Source organism: Urocitellus parryii, chromosome 6 (genome assembly GCF_045843805.1).
Source record: "Urocitellus parryii isolate mUroPar1 chromosome 6, mUroPar1.hap1, whole genome shotgun sequence".
Taxonomy (NCBI): Eukaryota; Metazoa; Chordata; class Mammalia; order Rodentia; family Sciuridae; genus Urocitellus; species Urocitellus parryii.
This window is the reverse complement of record NC_135536.1, coordinates 12,598,203-12,624,380: the sequence shown is the minus strand read 5'-3', so window position 1 is coordinate 12,624,380 and position 26,178 is coordinate 12,598,203. Positions and strand designations below refer to the sequence as shown.

The window sequence follows — 26,178 nt, the reverse complement described above, 5'->3', positions numbered from 1 at the left end:
AGCAAGTCTATGATTATTTTTAAATGAGATATTTAAAAAATTTAGTAACCCCTTAATATCAATAGACTCTCCAAAATGGGTGTACTCAACTGGACTTTACTGAACCACAGAGGAAATTCTTATATTATAATATTGCCTGGAAAGAAAAAGACCACTGTATTTCACTGGCACCCTGACCACAACTGTGTTCAAGAAAGGAAATTTATACCTAACAACAACAACAACAAAAAGTGGAGAGACACTGCCAAATGTTAACCGTGATCGTCCCTGAGTGGTGGGAATTGGTTTGGTTCCTACCTGCTTTCCTCTGTTTTCTGAATTTTCCGTGATTAACTGAATTCCCTTTTATCATCCAGGGAAATGACACTTCAACAAAAGAACAGACTTTGGCACTGGGCCAGAAAACCTGGGATGTGTAGTTACTGTTCACTGTGCAGCAGTTATTGGTCTTGCAGAGTTTAATTAAATGAATTATAAAATAAATTACATATACTTATGTTAAGATGCATAATTTATTATGGTAGAAATGACGTCCCCTGGCTACATTTTTCCTATTTTTTTTTTTTTTGATTAACTGTTTCTTCGCCCCTTTCTGTTTTCAGACTGAACTTATTTTATTTTTTAAGAATCTAACCTTTTTTTAATTATTTGTTTTTACGTGGTACTGAGGATCAACAGTGCCTCACCTGTGCCGGTAAGCACTCTACCATTTTTTTTTTTTTTTTTGGGAGACGTTTGCAGCTCATCCTTCAAGGAAGAACAGTGAAAAGGCCACCGCACGCCTGTGGTGTTTCCTTCCAGAAAGGACCTACGCTGCCAGGATTGCACCAGGCTTCTTGGAGGCGGACCTCTTGGTGTCTACTCTTATCCTTGGAAACTCATCCCACTTCCTTTCATCCGTTAGAGTCTCCCCAGGATGCTTCTGCAGGTCAGCAGTGGACACCTTCAGAGCCCAAGCAGGTGGCCCCTGAGCAATCTCTCTTTTCACTTTATTTCCTGCCCATGTAGCTCAGGGTGGGACTTTCAATCTGGGGTCTGCTGGCATATTCTTGGGGCCCTATGAGTACTACTAGAAGTTTTGAGTGTTGTGTTTTCATTTCTGGATCATCTGAATGATTTCCCCGGAACCCAGTGTTGCTACATGATTTAAAACCTGTTTTTCTGCCTAGAGAGGTGGTGCATACCTGTAATCCCAGTGACTTGGGAGGCTGAGGCAGGAGAATTGTGAGTCCAAAGCCAGCTTCAGCAACTTATTGAGGTCCTAAGCAACTCAGCAAGACCTGTCTCTAAATGAATTACAAAAAGGGTCCGGGGATATGGCTCAGTGGTTAAGCATCCCGGGGTTCAATCCCCGGTACCAAAAACAAACAAACAACAACAACAACAAAAAAAACCCTGCTTTTTCCATTTGGGTTAAGGTCATGTTCGTGGCAGATGAGTCAGTGTACAGTATCACCCGAGGCACATGTTTCTAGAGTTCAAAACAGAAAGATGGCCTTTCATGCTGGGGTTATAGCTGAGTTGATAGAGTGCTTGCCTAGCATGTGTGAGGCACTGAATTTGATCCTTGGTAGCACATAAAAAAATGAAATAAAGGTATTGTGTTCATCTACTATAAAAATATTTTTTAAAAAAGAAAGATGGCCTGGCCTGGTGGTATACACACTATAATCCCAGTTACTAGAAGGCTGAGGCAGGAGGATCCTAGGCAACTTAGTGAGATCCTTTCTGGAAATAAAGTATGAAGGGCTAGGGATGTAGCTCAGTAATAGCATACTTGCCTAGTGTGTATGAGGCCCTGGGTCCCATCCCCAGTACTGCAAAACACAAAAATCATGAAAAAAACAGAAAGATGGCAAGAGAGTCGGGAGTTGTTCCTAGGTGATAGATATTGCGGCTCCCACCTCCCTACAACAATATGCATTAGCAGTTAGTGTAGGAGCAAGCAGACAATAAAGAAGTTTAATTAAGCCAGGCATGGCGGCACACACCTGTAATCTTGCACGTGTGAGGCTAGCCTCAGCAACTTACTGAGACCCTGTCTCAGAATAAAAAATAAAAAGGGCTGGGAGTATAGCTCAGAGTTTAAGTGCCTCTGGGTCAAATCCCTGGTACAAAAAAAAAAAAAAAAGATTTTAATTAAAAGCTACTTAAATCTTTTCTGTATTATATTTTGGAGGTGCACAAGTAAATAGATTGGCTCATTAAAATAATGGGTAAGTGGTTAGGAAGGAGTCCATTATTCAAAACCCAGAGAAAAATCAATGAAGATAATGTCAGTAGCTCAAATAATGACTCATTACCCGGAAGGTGGGGGATATAAAAGAAAGATATCAAGTTGAAACTCTTTCTTTAAAGTACATACATACTGATGATTTTCAGTGATTTAGTTTTAGTAACACATCATCCCTCTGATTGATTTAATGATGTTAACTTGAAGTTTGTGACTTTTTGCTGATATTTTAAAGTTTATTTTAGTTTAAAAGGTTAAACAGAATATGAACTTTTTAAATATGGGGTTTTGTTTGTTTGGTTTTCTTTTTTTAATTTTTTTAATAACTTTTAAAAAAATTTTTATATCTTTATTTTTTAAAATTTTTTTTAAATTGATCTTTTAAAAATAAATGACAGCGGAATGCATTACAATTCTTGTTACACATATACGGCACAATTTTTCATATCTCTGGTTGTATATAAAGTATGTTTAATATTTATTTTTTAGTTGTACTTGGACATAATACCTTTATTTTATTTATTTTTCCTATGTGATGCTGAGGATTGAACCTGGGGCCTCACACCTGCTAGGTGAGCACTCTACCGCTGAGCCACAACCCCAGCAGCTTGTTTGGTTTTCAGTGAGGGGGATTGGACCCAGCCGGGGCTCACACATGCCAGGCAGGAGCTCTAACCACTGGGAAACACTCAGAGCCCCTTAAGGGCAGAAATAATCTAACAGGTGTGTTTTCTTCCCTTTCTTCCCTGCCTCAGTGGACTCACCCCAGTCTAGGAAGGGGTCTCTCCTCTGACCCTCACCTGCTTCCACCCCCAGCACCTACTGGTGCAAATCTTTCCCTTCCAGGAGCATTTGAAGCGAGTCTTTCCAGCCCTCCAGGAAGGGAAACCATGATTTAGCGGGTGATGGTTCAGTGTCCAGTGGCACAGGGCCACCAAGGCTCACCTGGAAAGAACAGAGAGCAGGGCTTTGTGTAGAGCCGCGAAGAGGGACGGCGAGGCCTGCCGAGGGAGGGCCGAGGCTACACCAGAAACTCACCAGCTTCCGCTTCCAGGAGTCACCTGCAACAGGAGGGAGTCAAGTTCTCACCAGGGACTGCTCAGAAGAGGCAGCATGGAGTGATGCCAAAGGCTGTTCTGCCCCGTCAGGGTATGAAGTATGGACTCTCCCTTCTAATACTCCAGGATCCAGGAGCCCAATGGAGTGCCATTCTCAAGTGCCTCTGGGTTTGCTTAGTTAGGGGTGACATTCTTGAGCTAGAGTCTCCCAATCTGGGACAGTGATGGGGTGACCCCCTCAGGAAATCCCGAGGAGGGGGCACCGCTCTGTTGCTGCTGGTGCAAGTGAGAACACAATGGAGGGGGTCTGAGACGCTGGAAGAATCTCAGCTGGGTTCATTGCCGTTGCCCACATAACGTGACCAGGTGCCTCAGCAGCAGGAGTGATGCCCCTTCTGTCTTCCCACCTGCCAGTCTTTTCTCCAGGTGGGCTGGACCCATCAGAAAGCAGGTGGCCAAGAAGTCTGGAAGGCAGTTTTCAGAGCCCCAAGTCCAGAGCAGCTGGACGAGTCTACTTGGGGCTAGGGGACTGTAGACCAAGGATCCCTGGGTCATTTTCAAGGCCAGAGAGGAGTTAATACCCTACATCTCCTTCAGGACTCTTAGTTGCAAGACACAGAAACCAACTTTGACAATTGAAGCTGAAAAGGAATTTACCAAAAGCTACTAGGAACCTTACCTAACTGGTTTAGGAACCCAGGTAAGAAACCACAGCCCAGCTCCAGCCCTGTGAGGATATCACTGCCATCTAGTATCTGGATATTCCTGCCACAGTGTGAGACATTCTATCATTTTCTAGCGTGACATCCATCTCTCCTCTCCTATCTTGTGCTTCCCTGTAGGTGAAACATCTGATCCTGCCCACTGACTTTGGTTGTGTTCATGTGACAATCAATGGAATGTGGGCAAAGTGACTGTCAGTTCTGAGCAGAGGGTCCAAGAAGCATCATGGGTTTCTGCCTCTCTCTCAAGTTCCTCCATCTTGCATGAGGTCATCAGGCCCCAGGCTCTGGCTGTACCTTCCAGAGACCTAGGATAAGATCCATGGAGCATACCTGAACCCAACTATAACCCCAGGCCCAGCACATCAGAACCCAGCAGAGAGCACATGACCCACTGTCCAACTACAACTTACCTATGGAAGTGAGTGGGAAATACATGCATGTTGCTGAAGGCCACTGAGATTTGGAAGCATTTGTTACCATAGAAAAGCTGACAAATACACATGACCAGCTTAAGACTCCTACCTATGTTTCTTTGTATCCATAGCTCCAGATGCAAAATCCTATGTGAGGGTACCTATTGCCCAATCCCAGATCACACACCTGTACAGACTGACAGGGCCATTTGGGTGTTTGAATTTTCTGTAGAAGTAGTTGGGCCCACGTATCCTCTGTTTCCCCACAAGACTCAAAGGTGGGTGTACTTGATTGTCCTTAGTGTCCTCCAAGAAATCATGTCAACCCAGAGCCTCAGAATGTGGCCTTATTTGGAAGTAGGACCTTTGCAGATGTAATTAATTAAGTTAAAATAAGACCATACTGGAGTAGGATGGGCCCTAATCCAATGACTGGTGTCCTTATAAGAAGAGAAAACAGAGAGGCGGAGAGATTCCCGGAGAGGCCAACGACAGAGGCAGAGATGGGAGTGATATGCCTCCCAGCCAAGGAAGGCCGGGGCTGCTGCAAACGCCAGAGGAAGAGACGCCTGGAAGAGATCCTTTCCCTCAGAGGGACCGTGGCTACTCTGATACCTTGATTTCAGACTTACAGCCTCCAGAGCTGTGCAGACTTGGCTTCTGATGTATTTGAGACAGCATCTCGCCATGTTGCGCAGGCTGATCTTGAAATCCTTGGCTCAAGTGGGCCTCTTGCCTCAGTTTCCCGAGTAGTGGGGCCATAGGAGCACCACCACCCTCAGTCAAGTTTCTATTGTTTCAAGCCACTCAGTTCATGGTGTACAGCAGCCTTGGGAGACTAACACAGTGGACCAATCCTCAGATATCAGAAAGAAGTGGAGAAGCTACCCCTTAACCCAGCCAAAAGATAAACTTGTTTATCAGTAATATTCTGAAACAATCATTTAAGGGAAGGAGCACTGGCTGTTTCTTTTCTTTTTTTTAATTATTATTTTTTTTAGTTGTTGATGGACCTTTATTTTATTTATTTATATGTGGTGCTGAGAATCGAACCCAATACCTCACACATGCTAGGCGAGTGCTCTACCACGGAGCCACCACCCCAACCTTGGCTATTTATTTTCTATTTTTCTTTTTTAGCAGCTCCGGGTATCAAACTCAGGGCCTCACAGATGCTAGACAAGTGTTCTACCACCAGCCACATACCTGGCCCCCCAATGTTTCTTCTAATCTGTACGTGAAGTAGATATGTGGCCAGGGCATCCCCCGGCTGCCATGGCCTCTGCAGAAGGTGGGGATATAAATATGTTTCTTATATGTTTTTCATTTTCTTTTGTTTCTTTTAATAATTGAGTTGTACACTTTACTTCTGTGTATTTTTGTGTGTGTACATGTTTTTATTTTTGAGACAGGTCTCAACAAAAAGGAATGTCACTGGATGGGGGTGGGAAGAGGTCTCTCCAAGGAGCAGTGGACAGGACCTCTACTTGGCCCTAGGCAGGTTCTTGATTTCTGCCACTGAAAAGAATTTCAAGATGCATCAGAGCACAGCCCAAGCAAAAACTGATTAAAGGACGGCAAAGGTACATGCACCCCAAAGGCAGGGTGTGGCTGCCCCTTGCCCCTCAAAGAAGAGAAGTGACTACCCTCTGATTACAGGTGTCTCCTGGGGAGAAATGTGCAGGTTCCCAGACAACCTTCTTTGAAAATCAAATCCCATGTCAATCATCTGATATTCGGGGTTTAGAATGTTTCTCCCTGATTAAGCAGTCTAGCCATAAATCAGCTGTGGGTATGTTGTGTAAGTCTTAGAATCTGGTGACATTTAAATTGATTGTGTTCTGTTCATAGACCTGGGTCTCCCTTTACTAAGGGCCTCATTTTACCCCTCCCCCAGAGCTCACCGAGCTCGTCAGAGATTTCCCAGGCTGCTCTTGAGCTCCTGGGCTCAGGCAATCCTCCCGACTCAATCTGTTGAGTAGCTGGGACGGCAGGAGTGCCCCACTACTCCTGGCTGTCTTTAAGATGGGAGGTTTGACAAGGTGATGGCTGGCGTGGAGAAAAGGAGAGAATTGGAACATATCAGATGCTTCAGAGCCAAGTGTCAAACCTGGCTCTGGTTTGGATCCTGGATTGGATTCCCATAAATCAACTCTAACAAGATATTTTTGAGATAGGAAAATTTAAACATGGACTATTAGGTACTAGGCTGTTATTAACAATTTTGTCAGATGGGATACTGGCATTTTAAGGAGAGGTCTGTCTTTGAAGAGGTATATACTAAGGTACATAGGGGTAAAAGCATAATGTTCGGGATATGCTTTAAAAGCATTATAATGATAGAACCAAATTTCAACCACTGCTTTTGGGTGAGAGGTGTGATTTCTAGTGGCCAGTCTACTTGTCTTTGGTATGTGAATATTTTGAAAATAAGCATTTTGTATTTTAGCAAATGGAAGAAGCAATAAGCTATTCATAAAAACTTAAAGCCTGTGGAGAGACATTTGGTTAAACATCGTATATTGAACACACATATTTATCTCTGTTTCCACCTGAAACTCATCCAAAATGACAGTCGAGGACTAAAACAAGTATAAGCCTACAAGAACAAGAAGTGGGTGGATTGACTGCCGAGGAGAGATGTCAACATGCTTTTGGCAGGTGGACAACTATTGAAGGAACAGTCCCTGCAGGGTATATCACTACTTGAAAGCAAATCCCCCCTCAGACCACCCAAAAGACTACAGACAGCAGCAGGAATAGTGACACTGTGGGACTAAAAACTGAGAACACCGATACCAGATCACATCTCTAGCCCCTGTGAATGCTACCTTACTTGGAGAAGGGGGTTTGCAGATGTGATTGAGGATTTTGAAATGAAGAGATTATCCTGGATTATCCAGGTGGCCCTGTGTAAGCAATGGCAAGTGTCCTAACAGGAGGCAGAGGGGCATCTGACACAGAGCCCAGAAGGCCATGTGAAGACGGGGCAGAGCTTTGAAGAGGATGATCTTGAAGATCAGAGTAACGTGACCACAAGCTGGCAGCCTCCGGAGCTAGAGGAGGCAGGGAACGAACTGTCCCCGGGAAGCCTCTGCAGGGAGCACAGCCTTGGAAGCACTTTGATTCTGGAGCAATGAAACTGATTTTAGACTTCTGGTCTCCAGAATGCTGAGAGGGTAACTTTCTGTCAGTCTCAGCCATCGAGTTTATGGCAACTTGTTATGGTGGCCACAGAAAACTAATAGGAGTTTGAATGGAATTCAGGTGTAAGGAGCCCTGTTCTCACCTGTGACCCGACCCTGGCAGGAGATGGGAGGGTTGTTCTCTAGACAAACTGGACTTGAAGTAGAGATGACCCTGACATGGTGGTGCCCAGGCAGATGGGGGTATGGGTGAGGCTTTTAACTGGGGGTCTACATTCCAAACCAAGGAGACCATGACCTCTGTTTCCAGCCCTGGACAGTAATCTGGCTCCTGGAATGTAGGTGGTCAGCCTCACATTCCTTGTGCAGATTAAAGGATCATTCCCCAGGTGACTGAACAGTCTGGTAGAAAAAATCTCCAGCTATTGAAATCTGGGGTTCCTCAACTAAAAGGCTGGCCTGCTATCCTGTCATCTGATGCTACATGACATGGGGGCCCACTCTAGGCCCCCAGCACCACCCACCAAAGCAGTGCTTGCAGTCAAGTACTTAGTGCTCCACTTTGAGGTGAGAAAAGACAGCTAAGGAGCCTCTCAGTTGAGAGGCCACTACATGTCCCTCAGACTCATTGGAGAAAAGCTTCCAACATGAAAAAGAGAACAAAACAGAAAATAGACACTGGGATGCAGGACCACCCACAGATGGGACATAGTGGGGAGCTTTTATTCAAGTGTGGGGCTCAGACAGCTGTTCTAGTTGCCTGGTATCTGAGAGATGGATCTGTTTGGAAAAAATAATGACCATGTAGGGAATGGTAAAAAACTAAAACATAAACAAACAAAAAACCCTGGAATACATATCCTGAGAGTGATAACAAAGGATAATCAGCCACTGAGACAGACTGCATTTTTCAGTAGGATACATTCCTGCTCCACATGCCCTTCTCACAACATGACCCAAGTGGGACGTACGGTTCTTTCCTTTCATCCGTGGAGAGTAGGGTAGTTATGGCTGCCCGCCAGTAACCAATACGTGGAGCAGAAGAAATGCTGCAGGACTTCTGGGCCAGGACCACTGGAAAGAAACAGCTTCTGCCTGGCTCCTGGAATCCCCAACTATGTTGTGAGGAAGCCCGGCCACTTGGAAAGGCCTGGCAGACAGCACTCCCAAACTGACCCTGCATCAATGACCAGGTGAGCGATGAGGCTGATGTGATTCCAGAGGCTTCCAGCTGAGACCTCAGACATCAGGCACAGACAAGCCATCTCTAACCCTGTCTCAGGGTCTGGTCTGGCCCAGAGAAATTATAATAAATAATGATTATTGTTTTAAGCCACTAAGTTTTGGAGGTAGGCAGGCAATAAAAGATGAGCAATACAACAAAGAAATAAGAACAAAGAGTTGTTAAATTTGAATAATGAAACAATTATTAGTGAATACTAGGAAAGCCAAGCTACAACTGAAAAACTAAAATCCAGCAGAAATGAAGGAACTGAGATCCAGATTGACCACGATGACCTGGTCACTTGCCCACCTCTCAACCCATCGCCATGGTCAGGAAGAATGTGGCTCACAGATTGGCATAGGCTTAGTTATCTATCCACCCCTTCACAATGGCCACGCCATTGGGAGAGAATCCTCAAACAAAAAACTGGGGTTGTTACTGGAACAAGATGGATGGATAAGGGCCGGGGAGAGAGGCCAGTAGATGTCCCGGAGGATGCACGCATTCCTCTAGTTGCTCTGGTCTCAGCTAAGCTCTGTGGGGATCAGTCACTCCAAGAAAAGGCCATGGTCTTTGAGTCTTTTATTTAAAAGAATAGCTGGGCCATTGTCTTGGTCTAGAATAAGTCCCTGCCAACTAGCTAGGATTGGCTCAGCCACTGGGGGCAGAGAAGCCACTCAATCCTGGCTTTATTTAATACATGATTAATTACTAATACAAATAAGAGAATGGGGTTGCCTTTTTGTAATTTCTCTCTCCTTTTATTTTGCTTATTTTATTTATTCAGCAATCTGTACTTATTCACTGAGAAAAGTAGAAATGTAACAGAAAGAGGAAAGGCTAAAATTTCCTATAATTCTGCCTCCCAAACTAACATTTTGGTGTCTGGTCTTCCAGACATATGTTTATGTATTTTCCAATACAAAAAAGAGATTGTCCCATAAATACTACTGCATTCTGATTTATTCACCCAATGGTAGGTTATAAGCTTATCAAGAAGTACCCATTAGTTTTGCACCATATATTACCATATATTTGGCCTACAAACCCAGAAACTGCACATATTTCAAACCAAGTTTTGTTTTTGTTTTCTGGGGCAGGGGTACCAGGGAATAAACTCAGGGGCACCCGACCACTGAGCCACACCCCCAGCCTTATTTTGTATTTTATTTAAAGACAGGGTCTCACTGAGTTGTTTAGTGCCTTACTTTTGCTGAGGCTGGCATTGAACTCTTGATCCTCCTGTCTCAGCCTCCCAAGCTGCTGGGATTACAGGCGTGTGCCACCACATCCGGCCCAATACAAGTTTTTAAGTGGCAACAGAGCTCTCAGTCTTTTGGATGCTGCAACATTTATTCAACCATCACTTAGGATTGGACATTTTATGTAGTTTCTCCTTTTTACATAGTTACAAAAATATTGCAATGAAAAACTCTTACAGTTCATTCTTTTAAAAGATTCTTTTAGTTTAGTCTCGTTAAGTCACCCAGGCTGGCCTCAAACTTGCCATCCTCCTGCGTCAGCCTCCTGAGTCACTGGGATTACAGGCATGCACTACTGTGCCTGGCCCATGTCCAGCTCTTAAAGCTCATTTTCTCTGGGTATCCTTATTAGTTTCTTGGGTTACATTTCTATAAGTGGAACATGTTAAGTGGAAGGAATGCACACTTAAAGCTCTTGTTGTGTATTGTGGTATGTTAGAGGCCGAAGACTGGTGGGTTCAAGGCAAATCTTCCCACTCAGAAGGAGGCCTGAGGGTGTCAAGAGCCTGTGCCCTCGCTGCTTCTTCTAAAAGGACCCTTTTGGGGGTGGGGTTGCTCAGTGGTAGTGCCTTGCCTAGCTAGAGGCCCTGAACTCCATTCCTGGTGACACACACACACACACACACACAAAGGCGCTCAGACACAGAAGTGAGATCAGAGGGAATCAGGGAAAGTGAGGAGAGGCTGGGCATTTCCTGCTGGGAGTAGATAGATTTAGTAGATTTAGGAGGTAATTATGCCCATACTCTAAAAAGGCTGGTTACAAAACCTAAGCCAGTCTGTTTCAGCCTTCAGAATGACTCTGGCATACAAAAGACAAAGAATATAACCGGGAATTTTCTCTCTTAACCTGGTTCCAATTGAGGAATACTGTCATTTATAGGTGAAATAAAAAAAACCCAGCTGGGCACAGTGGTTTGGGAGGCTGAGGCAGGAGGATCACGAATTCAGGGAGGAGTGCAGTGCTTGAGGGAGCCCCCTTTTGGGGTCTCACACTCTTAAAGGAAACTTTGTGAACAGTATATGGTATCAGTCTGGTGGGCTCCTCTCAATCAAGGTGCATAGGGTGCTTTTGTCAGGATCTCTGGGTTGATGTTATCTAGTCAATAGACAATGTTTGGAATGCACCCTTATCATAGGTCTCTGGCAATATTTTTCCCCTGGTTTTTAACTTTTTGGGGTACTTTGGATTGGACGGAGGGACCCTTTCCCACTGAGCTGCATCTCTAACCGTTTTTGAGACAGGTTCTCGCTATGTTTCTGAGGCTAGTGTTGAACTTGTGTTCCTCCTTCCTCAGATTCCTGAGTTATTGGGATTACAGGTATGTGCCACTATGCTTGCATCCTTGGTTTTATTTAATGTATAGAAAATACTGTGTGTAAGCTAGCAAAGTATGTGGGTATTCATTAACTGGACTCATACTCCAAGATTCAAGGGCTTTTTTTTTGGGGGGGGGAGGGTACTGGGGATGGAACTCAGTGGCACTCAGCCCCTGAGCTACATTCCCACCCCTATTTTGTATTTTGTTTAGATAGTGTCTCACTGAGTTGCTTAGTGCCTCACCATTGCTGAGGCTGGCTTTGAACTCGCAATTCTCTTGTCTCAGCCTCCCAATCATGAGCTTTTAAAGAATCTGTCTGGGGGAAAAGAGGCCTGGGGAGTAAGGTGAGCATGTTCATGGAGCATCCTAAATTTATAGCCAGCTGTCTTTGCCTTTCCTGTACATGCTTTTTACTTATCCTTATTTCTTCTATCCTACCTTAGAAGTAGACAGATCCTGATATCTTTCTAGCTGTGTGATTCTGCATAAACCAATTTATCTATTCAAATTGTCTGATTCCTTATTTAAAATTAGGGATAGTAATGTATCTACAAAGGTTGCAGCCAGAATTGAAGAACATGATAGGATCTTGAGTTCAAAGCCAGCCTCAGCAATGGCTAGACACTAAGCAATTCAGTGAGACCCTGTCTCTAAATAAAATAAAAAATAGGGCTGGGGATGTGGCCCAGTAGTTGAGTACCCCTGAGTTCAATCCCTGGTACCAAAAAGAAACAAGGAAAAAAACAAACTGTTATTTGGAAACACATTAAATGACAAACATTAAGCACATTAAGAACAGCTTATAAAGTTTTCAAGTAAGGATATTCAGAAGAATCCTTTGAGTCTCTGAGTTTTAAAGCTAAAAAGAACCATGGATTTTTGTAGGTAAATAAGCCAAGGTCATAGAGAAGTTTAACAGCCTTACCTTGGTCAGAAAGCAAGACAAATGCAGGCTCAGATTTGAGTTCAAGTTTGGGCACTGCCACCACCTACCTGTGCGTCCTTGAGCAAGCTATTTACCTTCTCTGTACCTCATTGGCTCATCTGCAAAATTCTATTCTTTCAGGCCTTAGTCTTGTGATTCCCGGCCCATCTCCTACACTGGTGACTTACAAGTGTATTCTATACTGAATTGATAATTGTTAAATACAATGTTTTAAATTATACTAATTTGTTTGATATGCTCACAATTAACATGGTAACCCCTTGTATACAAAACAAAGCCAACAACTATAAAAGTAGAGTTGGGCCAGCTGGCAGCAGAGGCAGGGGCAGCATATGAGAAATCCACAATAGCTAAATAACTCTTTGAACTCAAATTTCATTCCAAAATAAGACACTTTCAGAAATAAATCTGGTTCCCAATTTCATCAGTAAAGTGGAATCAGGATGCTCTCACTCGTATAGAGTGGGAATCAGTCCATTTGCCAAGTCCAGGCCTCTCTGACAAGCTAATTAAAAGATTCCAGAAGTGTCATGGACCTAGAAAGGAAGTCCTTGTGACGGATTGAATACATAAAGGCTTGGAAAACTTTCCAACCTTGGAAGTGACTGGTGGGTAGAAAGCCTTTTGCCTAAGAATCTCTTTTCCAGCTAGGGCCTGGCTGGGGCCGACTCTGAGAGCTCAGCGCCACCTAGTGGTTCTTAGGCAAATAACGGCTGGGTAGGGAGGGGCTCCAGTGGCGTACTCCCTAAGGACTTATTTCATGTTATTTGCATGTTCATTCCTAGGTGTGTATCTACACATGCACTTCAATGAACACTCTATTTTAGAATAATTTTAGGTTTACTGAAAAGTTACAAAGATAGAGTACTCCTGTGTACTCACCTACATTGCCTGTTGTTAACATCTTATTAACATGGTTAATTTCTCACCTCCAAGCGCTGTTGCACTACTAGTTATTAAACTCCCAACTGTATTTGGATTTCACCTTTCCACTTGTGTCCTTTATCTGGTCCAAGATCCTCTCTATGAAGCCACCTGACATATACTTACCATATTTGTCTGCTCTGGTTTGGGACAATTTCTTAAAAAAAAAAAAAAAAAAAAAAAAGATCCTGGCAGTACTGGTCAGATATTTTGTAGAACACGGAGTAGCACAGTGGTGAAATACCTTTGTCATCACATCATATCAGGGACACATGACATCACTGATGATAAATCAGGATCACCTGGCCAAGGTAGTATTTGCCAGATTTCTCTACTGATTGATTTTCTTCTTTATTCCTTAGAAGCAAGTAACAAAGTTGAGCCCACATTTAAGGTGGGAAAAGGAATGAAATCCACTTTCTAAAGCAGAAAAGGACCAAATAAGTTGTTTGAAATTCTTCTGGAAGGAAGGTTTGTCTGTTCTCCCACACTTTTCTATTCAATCTTTATTTACATCAGCATAAATGCATGGATATTTGTTAGGGGTCACAACTCAATACTATGTAATTTATTCTGTAACTCAAATTGCAGCTGTCACTACTAGTAACTTTTTCAGGCTGCTCCTGTGGCCTTTGACCTGCCATCTTCCTTTTTGTTTCTCGGAGCATTTCCTTTGCATATTTTTCACTGAAAGAAAAGGAAATTACACAGTATTTTAATGTGTCTTTGAAACATAGTTAAAAGAATATACACTCTTTTTTATTATTTCGTGATTTTTATAAATGAAACTGCCATTACCATATTTTAAGTGCTGGGGAGTTTAGTCCAGGGGTAGAATGTTTGCTTAGCATACTGAAAGCCTTGGATTTGATCCTCAGCACTGCAAAGAAGAAAAAACTTTTTTTTTTTTTTTTTTTTTTTTTAGTTATGTAGTATTTACCAGATACATGGCAGAATACCTTAAAAACAGCTGTTTGGAATCAGACTATGTGTCCTTGCTTCTACACTGAATCTTCCTAAACCTCAAGCTTCTCATCTGTAATCTAGGGGAAATAATAGTATTTTTTTTCTTTTATGTGACTATGTGCGTGTGTGTGTTGCTGGGGATTGAACCTAGGTCCTTGTGCATGCGAGGCAAGCACTCTACCAACTGAGCTGTAGCCCAGCCCTAAAAATGTTTTTGACGGGCTTGCTTCTGTGAGGACTTCAAAGGGCAACATAGAATAAAGATCAAGGACCCTGGAAATAGTCTGGCCCTGCCACTGCTTAGTTGTGAAGCCCTGGGCAAATTACTCAATTCTCTGTGCCTTAGGTTCCTCTATAAAATGGAGGTGGCAGAGAGGACTTGGCTTGGTGTAGGACCAAATGTGTTCAGTGGTGCTGTTTGGCCAATACAGGTGCTCAGCATCAGCTATTATAATTGACCCCAAAAGAACCTCTAGGGTAAGGGTTATAATCTAAAATTAATATTATAATCTTGTGTCCTTAGCTCAGTGACACATGTATGGTGGTGAAGCATTTACTAACCCTGTGTAAACACAGCTAATATCATTACCACTACTGACGTGGCAAATGTGTGACAGAGCGTGGTACACTCAAACCACTATACAAATATAAACAAAAGCAGAACTATACCTTCAAATTATCCAGAGTTCAAATACCACCTAGAATTCAGCATTCTACAGAAAGGAACTTATGGGAACTTGGATTGTGATTGAGTAATGTACTCCTCTCCAATGCATATAAGAGGTACAGGTGTCAAGTTTGGCCAACAACACCTGACCTATTTCCTTTGTGTGGCTGTGGTAGACACCCTTAGGATTGCTTCTTTCTTGGCAGTGGAAAGAATTTGGGTCCTGTAGTAAGACAGAACAGAAGTCTGGCCCAGTCACAGACTAGTTGTTTCATCTCAGGCAAACTTTTCTTCCTCCCTGTGTTCATTTCCACAGTCCAAAACTGAGTTTCCCTATGTTGCAGGATTTGTACATGTGATGTGTGGTCCTTGGGATCAAAGGTAGGGCCTCATATATACCAGGCCAGCACTCTACCACTTAGCTCTAGCCCCAGGTCCATACTGCAGGAGTATTACATGAGAAAATACATGGAAAAGCTTTTAGTCCAGTCTGCCAGGAAAAGGTATGCTGTGTTTCTTTATTTCCTTTCTCCCTCCAAATTCAATACACTGAAGTCTCTGGATCTATACTTGTCCTATATGTGTAGTCTTGTTTCATTCCATTGTTTTATGGCTTTAGAAGATTACTCTGGGAATCTCACTTAGAAAAAGATGTCCTACCCCCTGGGCACCAACAGGAAAGAGTTCAAAGAATTAAGTTTGCATAACTAAGTCTGTGGTTTTCAAATTCATACTTTATGAACAGTTGGTTCACATGAAATCTCTTTTAGAACCTTAATGTAAAGAAAAAAGATTAAAGACATTTTATTAGCATTCCTTTATATTTTCACACCTATACTTTTATAACAATCATGAAAACAATATTCAGAACAATTGATGCTTTGATGACACATATCAGAAATCTGGCATTAAAGATGGCTGTTGCAGACTTATCAACCTCAGCATTCAGCTCTGCCTTTTGATTGCACAGAATCAATGATTTGTGATTTACACAGAAAATAACTTAATATCTTAACCATAGCTCTTTGTTAAAAGGAGCTCAACCAATGCTCCTCTTTTATCATGCAGGGCAATATACACAGCTAAAAACCACTGAGGGCACACATGCGACATGCTACACTTGTACCTGCTACCAAACAAGCAGAATTCTCAGTGAGATCTGGTTTGCATATGCCACCTCTCAGCACTGTACACAAGATAGACCTTTTGTACAAATTTACATGACAATAAAAATCACAGGGGTGACACATTTAAGGGATATTAAATAGGCATGGAAATGACAAATGGTTTACACTGAGAACAGAATGAGTTACTTGACAGCCAAGGTGGGGATTGGTTAGTGTCTATCACTGGAGTACCTGGACTCATCTACCTCCATGCTCTGCTTATTGCCAGACATTCCTCTGCTCTCCTGGGATTCAGGTGAAATGCCCTTCTAACCCCCTCTGGAGAAAGGCTGCCTCCTCCTCAGCTGCCTCCTTATCCTTTATCAGTGCCAGTAACTGCAGTAAGCCTGGAGCTGGACCATGCTCTGGCAGATCAAGCTGTCTTCGAACTGTTCTGTGAATCGCCCCAGCGATGATTTGCTCTAGTCGGGCCTGATTCACATCGCCCTTCTCTATTGCTCCTCTCTGTACCAGTTTCTGTAATAAAGGCTCTAGCCTTAGTACATAAGCAGACAACTTTTCTTTATCCTTCTGGTAAGTGTTTAGATATTTGACCTGCAACTCCCTAGGATTATCAGTAACCCCAAATACTGTCTCAAGAGCCTGAAGGCATTCATGGGCTTTAATTAAAGGATTATTTATCTTGAGGATACGAATAATATCAAATGCTGGGCCACGAAGGCTCTCTATCAATCGCCTTCTCTTTTCTGTATCAGATACCTGCCATGTCTTCATCATCTGAGTAGTATGAAACAGCCATGATCCAAATTCTTCTTCCCCTGGTTCTGGAGGATCCCTGCCTGAGAACAGTCTCAATTTTTTATAATTTAGGTATTGGAGGGCAGGCTGAAGAGCCTCATCTAATGACTGTGTCAACATAGCTGCCTGCATTTCAGGGATCATGCCCTGGTCAAAAGGGTTATGTCCACACCCAAGAACTCTGGTCAACTCACCCACTGTCATGCCCTCTTCTTCTAAAAACTCATTTAATTTCCTTAAAAATTCATTATCCGGTTCTGGCGGCTTAAAGATCACTCTCCACACACCCCCTCTCCCCGGTATCTCCTTAGGAACCATATCATGACTTGTCTCCTCAGTAAGGCCTATTAAGGCTACGTTCCTGTTCTCATCCCTTCTGAACATCCTCCCAAGCAGTCTGTACTCCCCCAAAGGAGCCAGACCAGCCCGTAGAGCCTCCTCGATTTCGGCCACACCACAGGTCTGGGGGATGCCGGTAATCAATAGCGCTTTCCGAGGGTTCATATCCATCCCCCTGCACCAGTCTTCTAAAAGCCTCAGGGCCATCGTGCCCGAAATCACAGATTTAAGTTCTAATTCTTCCGAAGCGCGTGTGCCCACCGCAATTCTCAGTAATCCTGCGCAGTTCCCCACGCAGGTCTGGTCAACGTGACGAGGTCCAGCAGCCTGCGGGGATAGGAGCCAGATCAGTTAGGGGTGTCTGCGTCTGGGGCCCAAGTGCAGGTCCCCGCGAGCCCGCTGCCGTGCTCTGCTGCAAGCAGCCCCTCCCTTCTCCCGCCTCTCCCGCCCCTCTGGGCCAGTGAAGCTGCTCGCCATCCCACCTGCCCTCACCGTTATCTACTGCGATGCCTGCGCCGTCTGCGGGGGGCCGAGACGCTAGGCCCGCTCCCGACCGGGAGCAGGAGTCCGGGCGTGCTCGGTTCTGACCGACGCTCGGGAGGCGCGCCGGCCACCGGCAGTGGATGCCGAACCGCCCTGCCCTGCTCTCCGCAGCGAGGAGTGGCGAGGCGCGACGAGGCGCTCAGTTGTGACCTAGGCACCGCGGAGGAGACGCGGAGCACGCGAGGTGCCAGACCAGACCCTCGCCCTCCTGCGCCGCGGTGTCAGCCTTGGACCAGCTGCGGCTGTCTAGGGTGCACTCTGGCAGGTCGTGCGGCGCGCGGAGGCGCACTGACATCACGAAGACGGGCCTGGGGAGGCGGGCACGCGCGCTTCCGGCCCAAGCCGGAAGCCCCAACTGCGGCGGCATCCGGGACGGCGGGCGGGAGGGCCACCCGGGACAGGAAGGTGAGAGCCGGGACCTGCTCAGCTTTGCAGGCTGTCTCGGACGGCGGCCGCTGCTGGGCGCCGGACTCGCGGCGCTGCAGGTTGGCGAGGCACGCCTGGCGCTGCCTGTGCAGCCCGGGAGCGGCGGGCGGGCGAGAGCTGCAGGGGGCGGGGCCGACGCCAGGGAGGCCCCAGTGGCCCGGGAGCCTCCCGGCCGGCCGGGTGACCAGCCCTGCTCTGCCCGAGGCGGCAGGGGCCGGGCCGCCGCGTGACTACCCGTAGTCACGCTGTACTTAATCACTGTTAGCTTGTGCTCCAGGCTGGCGGCGCTCACCTTTCTCCCCGAACCGGGTGACCCAGGGAATTTCTTTTATGGTGGCTTGTTCTGAAATGCCAAAACCACCCGATTATTCAGAACTGAGTGACTCTTTAACGCTTGCCGTGGGAACAGGAAGATTTTCGGGACCACTGTAAGTGTTTAAGAGTTACTGTCGTAACTTGGGGGCTCCGATGTTGGCATAATCTGTAGAACCCAATTTTCAGATTTGAAGCAATACTGTTAAGCTAGAAAGCATTTCAACTGTAAAAGTGAAATGTCCCGTAGGAAATTGGCTTACTTAGAGTTTCTGAAGTGAAGGTGTACAGGACCTATTTAAGCAGATGTAATTATTTATTTATTATGTGGAATTCACATAAAAAGCATGTTTTTTACCTGCTCGTTACTACATAGAACAGCCACCTGTAGGTTATGTACATTTCTTATAAAATTTATTTTGAATATTAGTGGGGTATTTTAGAGCTCTTGGAAATAAAGCAAATACTTTTGAAATAGTTGCCATAGAAGCATTACTAGACCCTAACTGTTTTTTCATTTTTTACTTCGAAGGCACAGAGCATGGAGAATGATGAACTTCCGTCAGCGGATGGGGTGGATCGGAGTGGGGCTGTATCTGTTAGCAAGTGCAGCAGCATTTTACTATGTTTTTGAAATCAATGAGACTTACAACAGGCTGGCTTTGGAGCACATTCAACAGCACCCAGAGGAGCCTGGTGAAGGAACCACATGGACACACTCCTTGAAAGTTCGCTTACTCTCCCTGCCTTTTTGGTTGTGGACAATTATTTTTCTGATACCTTACTTACAGATGTTTTTGTTCCTTTATTCTTGTACAAGAGCTGATCCCAAAACTGTGGGCTACTGTATCATCCCCATATGCTTGGCAGTTATTTGCAATCGCCACCAAGCATTTGTCAAGGCTTCTAATCAGATCAGCAGACTACAACTGATTGACACATAAAATCAGTCATTGGTTTTTCTTTATGATTATGAAACTGCCAGTACATTATGGAGTCTGATCACAAGAATGCGATTTCTTCACAGATCTCAGGAAGTTGTGGTGCGACAGAGGCTTTTTAAAAATGTGACTAAGGGACGATCTTTATCTGAATAACAATGATTTTTTTAGGTAAAGCCTGAGATATAGTACTACAGAATCATGTTGATGACTTCAGGTTTTGCAAGTAAAATTGTGTCTTGTTATTTGTATTCTTTAGAAACTTGAACTCATTTAGTACCTGAACTCATTTCTCTTATACTGTGCAACATAGTGACAATTGAGAAAATTTTCCTTTGGGGAAAAAAGTGAATATGAACATTTCCATTGTGTTAAGTGTAAAAAGGTCCAAATATGATCATAAAATTTAAATTTTATACAATTACATGGCTTGCTTTAAGATTCTTAAAACACACACTAATTCATCCTTCTGTAGATAAGCTTATGCTTGCTTGCTTTCAGTTTGAGGAAGTGGTATAAAACTATTGAAATAACTATGGTTTATTATTAATTTTGGTGTTAGGGATTGAACCCAGGGTCTGGTACTTGCAAGTACATATGCTGCTACTGGCTTATATCCCCCAGCTATGATGCCTGTCTTGATAAGCAGAATTTGTTCTGGATAATGGCTGGCTAAATCATTTAAAAATTTTGTTTTAGTTGTAGATGGACACGATATCTTTGTTTCTTTATTTTTATGTGGTGCTGAGGATCAAGCCCAGTGCCTCATACATGGGAGGTAAGCACACTCTACTGCAGCTACAACCCCAGCCCCGCTGGCTAAATCATTATTAATGCTCCTGGTTTTAAAAAAATTTGGGCTGAGCATAGTGGTGTGTATCTATAATCCCAGTAACCGGAAGAGTCAGACAAGACGATCACAAGTTCCAGGCCAGCCTCGGCAACTTAGGGAGGCCCTAAGCAATTTAGTGAGATCCTCATCTCAAAATTTAAAAAAAAAAAAAAAAAAGGCTGGGGATGTGGCTCAGTAGTAAAGCACTTCTGGATTCAATCTCCAGTATCAAAATAGTAATAATAATAATATCTACTTGGGAAGAGACTAAATGTTTTAAAGTCTAGAAATAACTTACACAGAAGATGTGAATAGGTGAAGGTAATTTAATCTAGTCCTTCAGATGTGATGCCCTTCTAAAGTCTACCAACCTGTCATCCTGATTTTTTCTCCCACAGCAATTGCATGAGGATGTGATTCTTGTACCTCCTCTCCTTTGCATTTATATTACCTTGTGTCAGGTACCAATACAAACAACTAAAGAAATAAAAGTTGTTTTTTTTTTCCCCCTGGGTAAGGTCAGGATATGTAGTTACGTTAACACTAGGACATATTTTACACTATTTTGGTAATAATCATAACCTTTTTTTTGGGTGCTTACTCTGAAGATCTGTTTGAAGAGCTTTCCATGAATTAACTCCTATATTACAACTCCTTTGAGATGGCAGTTATTTTCCACGTTTTACTGATGGCAAACTGAGGCAGGAGTTAACTAACTTGCCAAAATCTGGCATTCTGATAACTTTGTGTTTAACCGCTAAGCTATAGTGCTTTTCACAGATGATAAATGTTTTTAGTACTGTTACTGTTTGCCCAGTCATGCCAAAGAATGGAAATGGCAATATTAGTGAGAAAAGTTTTCTCAGTTTATATAAGCTACTGAAAATAAAGTTTCTTAGCAATTTGACCTTTATGTCACATTTGAGCCACAAGGAAGGTTGAGCATTCCACAGCAAACTTTTATCTAAAAGATAAATCAGGTACCTTTGTAACTCAGAAGCACCAGAATCTCTCTTACCACCTCCAAAGGTCCAGTTACTGATGTTTCTTGACATAATACACTCAATCCAAACAATCGGCAGTTGGAAATACCTATTAGATAATAAAAATCTAGCATCTTTTCTTTTTGCAGTACTGGGCTTGAACATTTGCATATATTGAGTACTCAGTATGCATGCTGCAGCCACTGTTTTCTGTTTCTTCACTTATAATCTTATGAGGCAGGTATTGCATTGGTAGTAATACCATTTACAGAGGAGGAAATTTGATGCACATAGGAATCAATAATCTGTCCATGGTCACACAGCAAGTTAAGTGGAAAGAGTCAGGATTTGAATCCAGGATGTTTACATTCAGATCTCCAGGTTTTTAATCATTCCACTTAACTACTTCTCAAAAAAGGAAAATTTGAGGAAAATCATTGGGAAATTTCCTGCCTTATTAATCTGGATGCAGTGTTAATTTGGAGATGACTTTAGAAAATTATTTCAATTGCTTTTTGTCTTATAAATGCTTTATGTACTGCCACTTGTGAAAAGGCAATTCCTTTTTATTGAAGTAGATTTTATCTAATTTTGGAATTTTAAGCTTTAGTAAGTAAATGTTCAGCCCATCTGTATCAACATATTGCCTTGATCACAGGAATATGAATTAATAGTAAGATTGGTGTAGTTTTTCCAAATATAATTACAAAATTCTAGATTACAGGGTTAGTCTGCTTTATTATTTAAGAATTTCAAAACATCTTTGGTAGGGTGAAAAGGAGGATTGAGGAAGAGGTTGAAATTAATAGATAGGAGACTTTGGAACCACAACCCCAGCCCCTAGATTATCCTTTATTTCTATTCACTTCACAATATGAAAGGCAATATGAAATCCTGAATACAGGATTATGTAGTGAGTTGGATGGTAAATAATATTAATTGCTGCAGGGATTTATTTGCTTCCAGATATGAGAAAAATAGAGCTATATTCCACAAGGATTTCATGTCATTTCATTTGCAACTACATCTGAGATGAAATGATCCTGAAACATGTCAGATATATATTTTTCAAAAGTACTAGTATAAGAAATAGATAATTGCAGAAATATGTAATTCATGGTGCTTTAGTCAACATTTAAATATTCTGACTTTAAAATGACTTTAGGGATGGGGTTGTAGCTCAGTGGTACAGCACTTGCCTAGCACATGTGAAGCCCTGGGTTCGATCCTCAGCACCACATAAAAATAAATAAAATAAAGGTATAGTGTCCATCTACAACTGAAATTTTTCTTAAAAAAAAAAAAAAAAAAAGGTTCCCTAAGTTTAGAATTTGATTCTATTTCAAAGCCTTCACAATTAAACTTTTCTTTAGGGAAGTGGAGTCATGAGGTCAAGTGCTCACATGAGAGTGACTGCACCCATAAAATAACCAAACCAGTTTGTGTGTTCATCATGGATAGTGTTAATCTTTTTAATTAAGATTAAATGAGGGGCTAGGGCTGTAGCTCAGTGGCAGAGTATCTGCCTAGCATGTGTGAGACTGGGCTCTATCTTTAGCACTGCATAAAGATAAAATAAAGGCATTCTGTCCATATACAAGTAAAAAAATTTTTTTTAAATGATCAAATGATTTCCTTCTTGATGGACTTAACTTATCTCTAAATTTACTACAATATCTGGGGGCTGGGGATACAGCTCAGTTGGTAGGGTGCTTGCCCCACACGAACAAAGACAAAGACCTGGGTTCAATCCTCAGCAATACCACCAAAAAAAAAAAAAAAAAAATACCACAGTATCTCATGACTCATTTTTTTGCATCAAATATGTGCTATCACCTAATCAATTCTCCAACTTATAAAATTCCCATACAATTTTGGACCATGATTGGAAATCATCATGCATTAGTATTTGTTTTACTTTAAGGTAGTGAATAGGTATTAAAATAAGGCTGTATAGGGGCTGGGGTTGTAGCTCAGTGGTAGAGCACATGCCTAACATGCAAGGCATTGGGTTCAATTCTCAGCACCACATATAAATAAAGGAATAAATAAATAAAATAAAGGTCCATTGACAAAAAAATAAATAAATAAAGCTGTACCTTAGAAGTATCTGGGGAAGTCAAATCAAAGCACAACTCCTCATATAACAATGCCAGGGTCCCTTACCAACCAATTATATCTGATTTTGGGGGTGGACCCCAGCCAATCCTATTCTTAAAACTTTTCAAATGATTCCATTTGGGTTGAGAACCATTGGTTCAGTGTTTCTACGTAGCATTTACTAAAGACACAATGGTCAGTCAGAAGAGATTTGCTTGTCTTTGGAATAATTGTAGCAAAAAAAAAAATTTTTTTTTTTTTTTTGGTACTAGGGATTGAACTCAGGGGCACTCAACCACTGAGCCACATCCCCTGCCCTCTTTTGTATTTTATTTGGAGACAGGGTCTCACTGAGTTGTTTAGCATCTCGCTGGTACTGAGGCTGGCTTTAAATTCGTGATTCTCCTGTCTCAGTCTCCTTAACTGCTATGATTAATGTGGGCGCCACCGCGCCCTGATGCAGCAAATGTTCTGAAGGAAGTTCACCCCATCTATTTTAATTACAAATCTTTAGAGTTGTATTTTCTAATTTCAAATTCTCTGTGGTTTTCTAAAATATGCTTCTATCAGACTTCTGCCTCCCGTTACCAAACTGTTCTCAAGAGGTCACCAGTCACTAACTCCACCGTCAAGTCTTGGTTCTCAAATCATCTATCAGCAGTTCTTGGATACTGTGTCCTTGAGATACCTTCTTCAGTTGGTTTCTGAACCAGTAGAGCTTTAGTGATAATGGATATTCTTTGTGCTATTCAAATCAGTAGCTGCTAGCTAGATGAAGGAAGCTAATATGCTGAGGAACTGAATTTTAAACTTTATATTTATTTAAATAGTCATACGTGGCAAGTATTAAATGGTTCAGTTCTAGCCACTTTTGAATTCCTTATACCTGCTTCTGACTTCTTGGCTGGTTCCTTCTAAACGTTGGTGTATCCCAGTTCTCTTTTTTATACTTACTCCTTTGGTCATTTTATTTAACCTATCTTTCCCTAACCTTCTCTAGGTTGACTTATACTTCCTCTTTGACAAATATTTGGATGGAAAATGTGTTTTATTTGGGTGTGAAGGGGTTGCTTTTTATGTGAAATTGTATTCTTTGCCCTGAATTTACATGACAGAGTATTAAACTGTTAATGTGGCTGATCTGTGCTTATTAAGTTCAAAGCATGAGTTTTTAAGTTAAAAGTTATTATCCAGGTGTGGTGTCACAGGTGTTTTCCTGTGTAATCCCAGGGACTTGGAAGACTGAATCAGGAGTATTACAAGTTGGAGGCCAGCCTGGGAAACTTAGCAAGACTCTGTCCCAAAATAAAAGAGCTTGGGGTAAGGACTTTGGAAATCAAACCCCAGTATTGAAAAAAAAAAAAAATCTCACAATTTTTTTCTACATATAGGGAAAAAAATATATATATATATATATATTAGCAGAGAACAGAAAGGCATAAAAGGAAAACTATACCTCTCTTCCTTAACTCCTACATTCTCTTCCCAGTGGCAGTTGGATTATATCTTTTGTTTAAAATATTTAGCCATAACCCCAGCCTGGATTATATCTTTTCAGATATTATAAGCATGTCAATCTTACATTTTCCAGTAGTTTAGCATTCTACAGATTTCTGTTTCTTACTAGTTTTCATTTAACAGAGATTGATCCTTAATGGCATATAGTTCTACTCATATCTTGATCTTTTTAATGACTGCACAGTATGGTTGTACTATCATTTCTTTACTTTTATTTAACTAGTCTTCTGCCTATGAACAATGTCAACTTGACTTTCATCAAAGAGCTTATACCAATCTACACTCTCCCCACTTTCTCATTCCTAGTTCTTTTCTTTCTTTCTTTCTTTTTTTTTTTTTTTGTGGTTTTTGAGACAGGGTCTCGCTAAGTCCTTAGGGCCTCCCTAAATTGCTGAGGTTGGTCTTGAATTTGAGATCTGCCTGCCTCAGTCTCCTTGTCACTGGGATTACAGGTATGTCCCCACACCCTTTCTAGCTCAACATTGCATCAGAAGAATTTAGCTTTCAGTCTTAGAAGTAAAAAATGGTATTATATTGTAGTTTTAATTTTCATTTCTTTGAAATGACATTTTTTCACTTAAAAATCTATGTGGATTTCTTTTCCTGTGTCCATTTCCTTTGCCTATTTCTGCTGTGCTTTCCTGACAGGTACATAAGAGATATACTTTACCCCTCTTTATATTCTCACCTTATTAAAAGAATGTTTAGGAGGAATTTTATTATTTACTTTTATGGTTTCTGGATTTTTAAAATCTTAGGAAATTCTTCCTCATTCTAAAACTATAAAAGCTATTATTCTATTATTATTTTTATGGACTTTTTTATACAAAAAAAAATCTTAATATTTATCTGAAATTTTTTTTTTCTGTAGTACTAGGGATTGAACTAGGGGGCTTTCTACCACTGTGCTACATTCCCAGCCCTTTTTTTTTAAATTGGGACAAGGTCTCCACTAACTAGCCCAGGCTGGCCTTGAACTTGTGATCCTCCTGTCTCACAGCCTCCCCACTTACTGGCCTGAAACTTCTTATGTTCTAAGGAGTGAGGGGAAAAAAACCAAGTTCTCCACAAAAAATTAACCAATTTGTTTCTTTTCTCATTTGTTAAAATAAAACTGAGTTTTTGCCAGGTACAGTGGCCACGCCTATAAATCCTTGGGACTCAATGGTAGAGCACCCCTGGATTCAATCCCCAGCACTGTCAAAAAAAAAAAAGTTTTATTATAAACATCCCCCAATTTCTCCAATAGAGAATTTTACATTCTACTCTAATATATAAATATCCAAGAAAAAATTACCATATAACGATCATACTGCAATTAATTTCCCAAAACACTTTAAGTATCACCAGTCCTGATACAAAAAAGGTCAGG

The 26,178-nt window shown here is 42.1% G+C and overlaps 2 protein-coding genes across 5 annotated transcripts; one reads left to right on the top strand and one right to left on the bottom strand.

Annotated features, from left to right (window-relative positions):
* Positions 1 to 15,603: 15,603 nt before the first annotated feature.
* Positions 15,604 to 17,732, bottom strand: Moap1 (modulator of apoptosis 1). Its single transcript, XM_026394258.2, has 2 exons — positions 17,644 to 17,732; positions 15,604 to 17,478 (listed from the first exon to the last, which is right to left on the bottom strand). Exon 2 carries the CDS (start codon positions 17,356 to 17,358, stop codon positions 16,306 to 16,308), a length of 1,053 nt encoding a protein of 350 aa, XP_026250043.2. The 5' UTR covers positions 17,359 to 17,478; positions 17,644 to 17,732; the 3' UTR covers positions 15,604 to 16,305.
* Positions 17,649 to 20,398, top strand: Lyset (lysosomal enzyme trafficking factor). 4 transcript variants are annotated; one of them, XM_026394261.1, is made up of 2 exons: positions 17,649 to 18,179; positions 18,965 to 19,794. In XM_026394261.1, the coding sequence occupies exon 2, from the start codon at positions 18,981 to 18,983 to the stop codon at positions 19,374 to 19,376; it is 396 nt and encodes a 131-aa protein (XP_026250046.1). In that variant the 5' UTR covers positions 17,649 to 18,179; positions 18,965 to 18,980; the 3' UTR covers positions 19,377 to 19,794. The 4 variants fall into 4 exon arrangements, with proteins under 4 accessions (XP_026250046.1, XP_026250045.1, XP_077655984.1 ...); XM_026394260.2 differs by having other exon boundaries at positions 18,052 to 18,099; XM_077799858.1 differs by having other exon boundaries at positions 18,173 to 18,179; positions 18,971 to 19,794.
* The last annotated feature ends 5,780 nt before the right edge of the window (positions 20,399 to 26,178 follow it).

What these genes read in the sequence shown, in the direction of transcription:
- Lyset (XM_026394259.2), top strand. Translation starts at nt 18,451, where the DNA reads ATGGTGGCTTGTTCTGAAATGCCAAAACCACCCGATTATTCAGAACTG. An exon ending in GGAAGATTTTCGGGACCACT is followed by an intron (nt 18,549 to 18,964) that starts GTAAGTGTTTAA and finishes TTTACTTCGAAG; the next exon opens with GCACAGAGCATGGAGAATGA.
- Moap1 (XM_026394258.2), bottom strand. Translation starts at nt 17,358, where the DNA reads ATGGCCCTGAGGCTTTTAGAAGACTGGTGCAGGGGGATGGATATGAAC.